This window comes from Poromitra crassiceps, assembly GCF_964638095.1.
Source record: "Poromitra crassiceps genome assembly, chromosome: 15".
NCBI lineage: Eukaryota > Metazoa > Chordata > Actinopteri > Beryciformes > Melamphaidae > Poromitra > Poromitra crassiceps.
This window is the reverse complement of record NC_139634.1, coordinates 32,617,497-32,628,097: the sequence shown is the minus strand read 5'-3', so window position 1 is coordinate 32,628,097 and position 10,601 is coordinate 32,617,497. Positions and strand designations below refer to the sequence as shown.

General features: G+C 44.8%; 1 protein-coding gene across 3 annotated transcripts in view; it reads right to left on the bottom strand.

Moving 5' to 3' along the window:
- The window catches only part of arhgef9a (Cdc42 guanine nucleotide exchange factor (GEF) 9a), a gene marked incomplete at its 3' end in the record, with an annotated part of 23,991 nt that continues 13,390 nt past the window's right edge, over positions 1–10,601 (bottom strand). For 2 of the 3 annotated variants that reach the window (XM_083651619.1, XM_083651620.1), the window contains 6 exons: positions 10,304–10,536; positions 8,584–8,713; positions 8,316–8,447; positions 4,452–4,695; positions 2,509–2,577; positions 1–176 (listed from right to left, as the gene is read on the bottom strand). In XM_083651619.1, coding sequence (XP_083507745.1) covers positions 1–176; positions 2,509–2,577; positions 4,452–4,695; positions 8,316–8,447; positions 8,584–8,713; positions 10,304–10,536 — 984 coding nt within the window. The remainder of the gene's footprint in view (positions 177–2,508; positions 2,578–4,451; positions 4,696–8,315; positions 8,448–8,583; positions 8,714–10,303; positions 10,537–10,601) is intronic. The other variant, XM_083651621.1, reaches the window with a different exon arrangement.

The window sequence follows — 10,601 nt, the reverse complement described above, 5'->3', positions numbered from 1 at the left end:
CTATTTCTTAAATGGAGCTAATCTACTAAAATTATGCCAGAAAGGAGCCTGGCCTCTTTTGGATTGACTGAATTCAAAAACCTCGCCTTGTGCCATGTCCTCCGTGACCTCATAGTGCCCCGCGCTGAGGGGGTCCTGGGGGGGCGGGTATGAGGGGGGCGTGCACCTGTTCACACCTGTGAAGGGCCAGGTGCAATAGAGCAAGAGGGGTGTGGGGGGTGGGGAGGGGGGAGGGGGGGGACAAGGAGGCAGTGCAGGGCACAAAGCAAAGAGAGAGGAGGAGAGGAGGCGGGTAGCAAAGAGGAAACATCGTCAGTACTGCGTCAGAAACGGACACTACAACACAACATCAAGTCATGCGTCCACACACACACACACACACACACACAAAAACAGGCACAAAGACACACGTAATGAATCGTCAGTGTGTTAACATTCCTGCATATTAAACCTGAGATATATGATACAGTATGATCATATGACGATAGCTGAAATGATAGAGAGTGGAGTTCAGCTCTACTAATGACACAAGGGAGACGCTAAAGACGCTATTCAAACAAACTCCGTAGCAGGCAAACAAGAGAACCAACGGATTACATCTGATACAATGATGAGACCAGGCATTTGGACAAAAGACATTGTTCTTCCATGTTTGCTGACGGCACGTTTGTTTGAATAGCACCCTCGAGACTTGAGAACACAAGAGTGGCAAAAATAGATCCAACAGAAAAGCTGTTAATATGCATTTAACTACAGTCTACAATGTTGTTTAACTACAGTCTACAAGCATCACAACTATGCTAGTGTCATTAAAAAAAACTAGGTACAATCAAGATTTGGAGATGAAATATTCAAAAGTTGCCATGGCATCTTGGGGAAAAACAAGATGAAAACAGTGTCTTTTGTTACGGGTCTTTTCCAAAACACTGTTTTTCGCAGGAAGGGGTTCAATATGAGTATTTAGTGAAGGCTGTTTATCTTGGATAGTGGAGATAATGCTTGGGAAGCAGATTTGAGCGTGACTGCGTGCTCCGATGCCAACGCTAATCACAACAGCCCCCCAATGCTGCGCGGCAGTTGCCATGGCATCTTATTGCGCTAGCTCTAAATAGAACTCTAATGCATATACCTTTATCATTCTCAAACCATGTCCATACAACATGGCCCTCTTTCTCAAGATGAAATCTATAAATGAATCTGAAATTCAAGAGAGTACTTCACCTTGTGCCAGCCATGTACACATACAGCACTTAGAAAACACACAACATATACTTCTGACAGACATCTACAGGGGTCCTAACTGTCAGAGAGAACATTCCAGCAGGAGGGGGGGGTCATTGGTTAATTAATACATTAATGGATGGTCATGCTTATTGTGAAACTGGCATTAGCAACAACAGTAAAGTCATGGTAAATGTACGTACATCTAGACTGGCACTAAAATGGCTATATCTTAAAGGATGACACCTCCAGTTTTGACATGTGGGCTCCTTTGTCTCTCTTGCCTTGATAGGCGCTAACATCTTGATTAACATGTTTGACATATTTTGCCACTACTGAGATAGTCGGCGGCCATTGGGCAACTTGATCGCTACCATAGTATGTTGGTGTATCAGATGTTAAATCATTATCTTAACCCATTGATACCTGATGCAGCATTTGTGTGTGTATCCCTTTAAGACCGCGTGACGCGGTTCGCGGTCTTAAAGGGATACACACACAAATGGGGTATATACACGCAAATGCTGCATCAGGTATCAATGGGTTAAACAACATGTCAAATCGCACAAAAAATGCCACATTTGCTGAAAATGACATGGTAACTTTGTGGTTTCCCAGCCTTTAAGGTGACAGGTGTCAATGTTAAGGAAAGGCTTCTCTTCTTACTTGCTGGACGCTGTATGAAGACATAATGCAGCAACTGCTGACAGAAATGGGCACCTCAGAGGTAATTCTATTGTCTCAAAAGAGGTGATGTTTGCAGGTTTCTCAGGGTGTTGAATGTAGATACACTCGATGTGGATGGCAGTGATGATAAGCACAAAAAGCCTCCCCTTACAGCTCAGTAATGCGAAAAGATTCCAAACGATTGTCAGGGGTAGTAAAATGGTATCAAGATAAGGAAGACAGATGACCCACGCGTCATAAACACTGGTATTGTCCTTTAAACGTCATACTTCATGCAAACAGCCCTCTGTCTTTTCATTGATGCTTAACAGCTGTTTTATCATTCAATTCAAGTCATCTTCGTAAATGGGCTGAGAGACATTTAACTCAACGCAAACCAAATGTTCAAAGTAATATACTGGACAGACAGGGATCCCCGTTTCTAAGTGATTTCGTATATACAGCTAGTCTAGGTTCATTCATAAACAACGTATGTGTGTTTAAAAGGTGTAGAGAGAGTAAAAAGAGAGTAAGGGGGGAGAGTAAACAGCGATGAGAAGACAGAGCACACCGGCAAGGAAAAGAAAAGGGAAGTCACCTGATATCTTCTTGTTGCCTCACCTTTCTGTTTGGTCACCTTTCTCACCGTCATGGCCGCCTGCCGCTTCTGGTACTCAGAGATTTCAAAACCTAAACAACGCACAATATCATTGGATTATATCAATTTATGAATATGAATATATTATGAATATCAATGAGCCATGAGAAGCCTAACCGTGCGAGACAGCTGGATTCGCGCGAGATCATGAGACCACCACCACGCGACAAATTCCATCTTGCCACGCTCAATCAAATGTATGGGCCTTTTTCACCAGCAGCCATTTTGGGTCTAAAAGGCAGGAAGTAACACAGTGAGCAAAACATTAATGAGGGTTTCCAACTTCCAATCCATTTAGGTGTTCCAGTGCCGGGGCCCTCGTTAATGTTTTGCTTGCACCTGTGTTCCTTCCTGTCTTTTTAGACACAAAATGTCTGAGGTGAAAAAGGCTAATTGTTTTGAATTTGAACCACCGGTGGCTCGCACCTGTCAGTGTCCTATGAGGCAGCTACGGGCGGGATTTGGTGTGACGCCAGCGAGAGCGAGCCTGTGATAGACATGATAGACGGATGGTTCATCCAATCACCTGCCAAGGATCTTTTGAAAGTGCCTGCCCCCAAAATGGTTTCCCGAGCGACTCGTTCCCAGATGATGGTGAAAACAAACCATCTGGCAGCGTCAGGTTATGAGAAGCCGTCCTTTACAGTGATTTTCAAACAGCTTAGAAGCATTGTTAAGCACAATGCAATGTTGTTGTTTTTTTCTGCTTTTATAAAACAGGACTAACACACCGTTATATTATACAGACTGAATGTCCAACGAGACTTTGATTTATGATCAGTAATAATTGAACGATAATTCAAGAATTCTATGTACAGTACATGGATTTACTGTCAATTAAATGTCAGTGGTATTTGTGGGGAAGTCGTGTTTAAAAGTGGTCCTCCTTTGTGAAGATGATCTTGCTGAACACAAAGTTTGCTGTTTGATAAACTTTTGTTAACCGCAGACCTTATTCCAAGCATTTAACCAAAATCCCCATACAAAAATCCCATTGACTTTTAACATGTAGGAGCTGGAAGTACTAACATCCAGGTATTCCAGACTCATTCCTGCGGTATTCTATATTCTTTGTGGTAAAGTCACCTTGTAGTGTGCTGCAGCAAATACTGCACATCACTGAAGCTCCTATGCCCATAGAGAGCCAAAGTGAAACGTCACTTCCTGCTTTCTCCCTGTACCAGCGCTGCGAAAAATATGAATGGCGGTGGACGGAGAATAAGGTTACTTTTTTGATCCTGTTTGAATTGTGCCACGGGGTGCCACTGCCAACGCTAATTTTGTCAATTTAAAACGTAACTTTGCATGTCAACAAAGTCGCAGTTTGTGGCCAAACTGTTGCACTAGAAGTTATAAATCAGAAAGACTACATGCACTGATAGAGAATGAAATTCCACAGCCAAAAGGTAAACAATGAACCACTTGAAGGAAATCAGTTGAAATGAAATGATGGAGCCAGGAGTCAGAAGAAGTCGTCTGATATGATGTTATACTAGTGATTGTCCAAATAAAGGCTAATGTGATGTAAATTTTCTCTATCATGCACTGTCGCCTAAGTGACGTCACTTTCTCTACCGGCAAAGCTGAAGACCGGCGACATGCCACGAGCTTCCACACGAGATGTAGTTTTTATACGAAACTAACCCCTACTTTTCGGTTTGACGACAAACTGTGACTTTCTTGACATGCAAAGTTATGTTTTAAATTGACAAAATTAGCGTTGGCACCCCGTGGCACAATTCAAACAGGATCAAAAAAGTAACCTTATTCTCCGTCCACCGCCATTCATATTTTTCGCAGCGCTGGTACAGGGAGAAAGCAGGAAGTGACGTTTCACTTTGGCTGTCTATTGTGAATGAAACCATTGCTCTCCAAATAGGGAGGTGCAGAGAGGTGCATGACTAACCGATTTTCTCATCCTCATGCACCATCTTCCTCTCCTCGTGGAAGGCCCTGAGCCAGCGGATCTTCTCCTCCAGCTTCTTGGCCAGGAAGATGTGCATCTCCTCGCTGTCTTTGTTGCACAGTTTGAAAGCGTTCTTCACACTCACATTGAAGTCATCGTCACGCCCATCTGTGGCGTCCCGCACATCATAGCGATCCATGTCGATGCGCCCCTTATAGTACAGGATGTCCCGGCGAATCAGATCCTACAGGAGAGGTAGGGACGATGTTTATTTGTGTGTGTGTGTGTGTGTGTGTGTGTGTGTGTGTGTGTGTGTGTGTGTGTTGATAAGGATGTTATGATACAGCTTGGGTACTAATGTAAATTGCTTGTATCCATATTTGGAAGCCTTGGTAATGTCCATAGGCTGGGCGTAAGTGGCCTGCAGAGGGCAGGGCTGCCCAGAACCAAGAGCCAAGGCTCTGGCCAAATTCTGCTCCATTTCTGCAATAATTGGTAGTCGCCACATTTGGTCGCTGTTTCTTTCATCCATAGATTCAGACTAGATACACTTGTCATTATGAGATTTCCCATTGTTTGTGCATCTATTATTGTTTGTGTTCAAGGATTTTTTTTGTCTAAATGTGAACACAAATAAAGGTATTAAAATGTGTGTGTGTCCCTTCATTTCCTGAGAATCTGTCTCATGCAATGCACTCCCTCCATGCACACACTGCTCAATGCAAGATTCCTCAGCAAATCTGCTTGTCACTACAACATCAGACAAATAAATATTAAGAATGACCATTTGAACAGTGAGTGTAGGAGATACATTTGCCAACAGTGAGTATAAGAGAAACCCTGTAGATGATGTCTGAATTGTCTCCCTAATTGTACTTGGCCAATTTCCCCTGCTGTCCCGGTCATTGCTCCACCCCCAATCTGGGGAGAGTCGTAGACGAGCACATGCTTCCTCCGATACATGTGCAATCACCAGCCGCGGGTGTGTGTGTGTGTGTGCCCCCTTATGACATCACTATTGACATCATCAGCCTTATGACATCACTGATGACATCATCAGCCTTATGACATCACTGATGACATCATCAGTGATGTCACAATGCCTCCTTGTGTGTGTGTGTGTGTGTGTGTGTGTGTGTGTGTGTGTGTGTGTGTGTGTGTGTGTGTGTGTGTGTGTGTGTGTGTGTGTGTGTGTGTCAGTGGGACACAAATTTAAACAGAGAACAGAGAACAGAGCCCACATTGCCAAATTTATAGAAGAAGATAGATCGATATTTTTCATAAAATACACAAAGGAATCCTCAAAAACAACTGTAAATAGTTATTTTACACATAATTTCATATCAACTGCACCAGTACACCTAACACAAAAATTGCCTTTAAGGAGGTGAACTGCAACATAACCTTCATTATTTGCAATGGAATGAGATGCTGCATGTCCATATCAAACAATCTCAATCTCAGTCGATTCCATTAAGGTCAAATAACAACCACACTCTAATGTGAAGGTTAATAACAACCACACTCTAATGTGAAGGTTAATAACAACCACACTCTAATGTGAAGGTTAATAACAACCACACTCTAATGTGAAGGTTAATAACAACCACACTCTAATGTGAAGGTTAATAACAACCACACTCTAATGTGAAGGTTAATAACAACCACACTCTAATGTGAAGGTTAATAACAACCACACTCTAATGTGAAGGTTAATAACAACCACACTCTAATGTGAAGGTTAATAACAACCACACTCTAATGTGAAGGTTAATAACAACCACACTCTAATGTGAAGGTTAATAACAACCACACTCTAATGTGAAGGTTAATAACAACCACACTCTAATGTGAAGGTTAATAACAACCACACTCTAATGTGAAGGTTAATAACAACCACACTCTAATGTGAAGGTTAATAACAACCACACTCTAATGTGAAGGTTAATAACAAGCACACTCTAATGTGAAGGTTAATAACAACCACACTCTAATGTGAAGGTTAATAACAACCACACTCTAATGTGAAGGTTAATAACAACCACACTCTAATGTGAAGGTTAATAACAACCACACTCTAATGTGAAGGTTAATAACAACCACACTCTAATGTGAAGGTTAATAACAACCACACTCTAATGTGAAGGTTAATAACAACCACACTCTAATGTGAAGGTTAATAACAACCACACTCTAATGTGAAGGTTAATAACAACCACACTCTAATGTGAAGGTTAATAACAACCACACTCTAATGTGAAGGTTAATAACAACCACACTCTAATGTGAAGGTTAATAACAACCACACTCTAATGTGAAGGTTAATAACAACCACACTCTAATGTGAAGGTTAATAACAACCACACTCTAATGTGAAGGTTACAAAAAAAGATGAGATGATCTGAGAGCCAAAGAGCTAACGAGCGTGCAGAGGTGAATCTGCATCTCTGTGCTTCTGATGAGGAAGAGATGAGAGAAAAAGAAGGAAGTAACATGCAACGCACTACAAACACACCCGAGGGCGGCCGCTACACATGTTGTGCTGAGAACCCTGCATCGGGAAAGGCAGAACAAAGACGTGGGAATTCATAATTAAGTGTGTCCTGGAGCCATCTTCTTTGAGTGGACCAGAACAGAACAACAGATGCAGACTCATGTTAACAGCACGCTAACACACACACGCACGCACGCACACACGCACACACACGCACACACACACACACACACACACACACACACACACACACACACACACACACACACACACACACACACACACACACACACACACACACAGACGCACTTTCCTGGTAACAGAGATGTTCAGCAGTGATAGCAGGGAAGAAGATGAGGACAGAGAGAAGGACAGGATGACAGAAGGATAGGGAGAGGGCGTCCGGGTAGCGCAGCAGTAGATTCCCTGACTATCAACACGAGGGTCGCAGGTTTGAGCCCCGTGTTACGTCCAGCTTGGTCCATACAGGCACAATTGACCGTGTCTGTGGTTTGGAAGCCCGATTAAGGGTATGCGCTACGTCCTGCTGGCGAAACACCTCGCTGTCAGGTGAAAAGAGAAGCGGCTGGCCACTGCACATGTATCGGAGGAAGGAAGCATGTGCTAGTCTACAACTCTCCCCAGATCGGCAGAGGGGGTGGAGCCCCTCCTTCGCTACGGGGGCTCAAAAGTCGCTCATCCCGATCTCGACTCTTCTCGTCCCTGGCACCTCAATGGTGGAACGAGCTTCCACCTTCGGTCAGGACGGCTGAATCACTGCCGATCTTTCGGAAAAGACTAAAGACGCACCTTTTCAGGCTCCATCTGGGCCCTTCTTGATCTAACTTCGTTCTCTCTTTCACCCCCAAAAAAAAAAAAAAACTAACCTTAACTTGTACCACTAACCTAAACTTGTACCACTGTTCCTTCAGAAGTTGTAGTTATCACAGACTGTGCTCCATAGTAGATTGCTCTATTGCTGACAAAAATGTGTTATTGTAAGTCGCTTTGGATAAAAGCGTCTGCCAAATGACGTAATGTAATGTAATGTAATGTAATGTAATGCAACGACCGGGACACCCTAGCAGGGGGAATTGGCCAAGTACAATGGAGAGAAAATGGGGGGGATCCAAAAAACTTGATAAGAAAAAAAGGGAGAAAGTGCATGCATGTGTCTTTTGTCAACAGAAGATGAAGCCGCTTGTCAGCGTATTTTCGCCTAACAAAGTCCTCGGATAAATCGGAGAGAGAATTGAACAAAAAAGACAGAGAAAGAGGGACAGAGAGAGAGAGGGAGAGAGAGAGAGAGAGAGAGAGAGAGAGAGAGATGATTGAGAGCGGGAGACCGACAGGGAAAGAGGGAGACTTACCTTCTTACAGAGGACCAGCTGGTGATCAAAGAGGAAGAAGACTCGTTGCTGGCTACGTCCGTACGGCTGGTAGATCCATGACAGCTCCCCTGTGTAGATTAGCTCAGAGCTCCTGTCCAAGATATCGTCCCCCTGGACACACACACACACACACACACACACACACACACACACAATTCATGAATGAATTCACGGGTGCCAAAGAGATCATTTCTGGACGGCAATATGCAACCGCTCACAAACACAAACACTCAAACACGGCCAATACCTCCCAGTCCAGAACAGAGGCTTGCCACTGGGCGATCTTGTCGATGTTCTCCAGCCTCCTCTTCCTCTCGTTGATCTGCTGAGTGACGTTCCGCATCACTGCCAGGGCCGCTGCCACGTAGCGATAGTCACTATGGAGACAGCAGCACACACGCTGTTACTGCTGGGCTGGCCTATTCAAGGTCCATGTGACAGCCTCTGGAGACAGGCCACTCATTAGGAAAGGAGGATCTAATGTTGCCGCAGTGAAACACAGGGCTCATAAAGTCCAGTAACAGCAGTAACTCCGCTGGAACACAGTCAATAGAATAATATTATGCAACATACCACAATTTAATTCTAATCAGCCGCCGCCTCTCGCCACAGTTAATTCTGACTCTTCCAAGCTAACTGAGCTCGGTTTTATCCTTCTGGCTTAGACGTGCTACTCGTCCAATCCTGGCTGTGGAAGATAATGTGCGTATGTGTGCGTGCAAGTGTGACTTCGCTGTGTGTGTGTGTGTGTGTGTGTGAGTGAGAGTGTGTCAGAGAGAGAGAGAGAGAGAGAGAGAGAGAGAGAGAGAGAGACAGCCGGCCTGGCAGATTCTCCACAGCTAACAGTCAAACACTGTGATCTGGCAGGCCCAGTTGGGGAAGCTGGCACCTGTCCCTCTCTGGCGAGGAACGTGCGCTTTGTGAACGACCTGGAGCTGGCGGAGACACCGCGCCACACTCACACCGTGTGTCTGTGGGTTTGCGTGCGTCAGTTTGCACATCTGGATGTGTGTGTGTGTGTGTGTGTGTGTGTGTGTGTGTGTGTGTGTGTGTGTGTGTGTGTGTGTGTGTGTGTGCATAAGAGAGCATATATGTCTAATAACGTTGTGTGGTTTGCTTGCGTGCGGTACGGTCAACATGTGGAGAATGTTTGCACCAGCGTGAGGCCGATTTCATACATAATGTGTACAACGTGAGGCGGAGTTCACACTTCATCTGTCACGCATTTATGTTGGTGCAAACTATGGAGGCAGTCCTACGAAACCATCCCATGGCAATTTATTGAGGTGAAACTGATTTGATCTGGTTATCGATTGTAGCATAACAACATCTATTTTTGTTGGAATTCAGTGATGAAATGTTTTCGTCTCTTCATAGAGAGCTGGTAAAGCAAACGGGGGAAAACAACATTTGTTTTAGTTATCATGCATGCATAATCACGGAGTAGTAGAATCAATCCAATGCTTGCAATGCAATGGCTTCTCTCATTTGAAATGAATTAACGTCCATCGGAGAGGAACACACTCAACACATGAAGTGTGATCCTGGAATAAGCATAGATACAGTTGGTCTGTGTGGGAACGCCCACAAAACGTTACTACGGCTGGCGCGCGAGACTAGGCGGTGGGGGAAAACCCCCCATATATCTCGATGGTCTGTCTCACCAAAGGACGGTGCTGCGGCTCTACACTACAGGATAGGGGATTCTAGAGCAGGTACATAGACGTACACGGACAGATGTGCGTTTACTGCGGTGGTTGAATCCCCGATCCTGTCTGCCTGGGCTGGGCTAGCAGCTAAATGCTGACTATGCTGAATGGGGACAACGGGAGGATTTCCCCCCAAGCTGACCCGTGGACCACGCGTCTATGACGAGACACCGCCTGAATGTGTACAGTACCTGTGCTCCATCAGACGGGAACACCTTCAACACAATGAGGTGTGACCCTGGAATCAGCATGCAGTACCTGTGCTCCGCCGCGGTGTATTTGAGAAGCTCGGCCAGCTGGAGCGGATATTTGCAGATCTTCTGGACGGGGGTGAGCAGGAAGCCGTCGATGGCAATGTCAATCATCTGCTGGAGGAGGCGACAGGCCTCAAAGAAGTGCTGGTACCTGCCATCCCTCATCAGCTTGCTCAGCTCCATGCAGGCATCCAAGTGGTTGTTACAGTACTCTGAGTAGATCCAGAAACCATCTTGCTGTGGGATGAAGGTGTGGAGAGGTACGTGATCAGAGGACATACAAACACACACTGGGGAGAAGC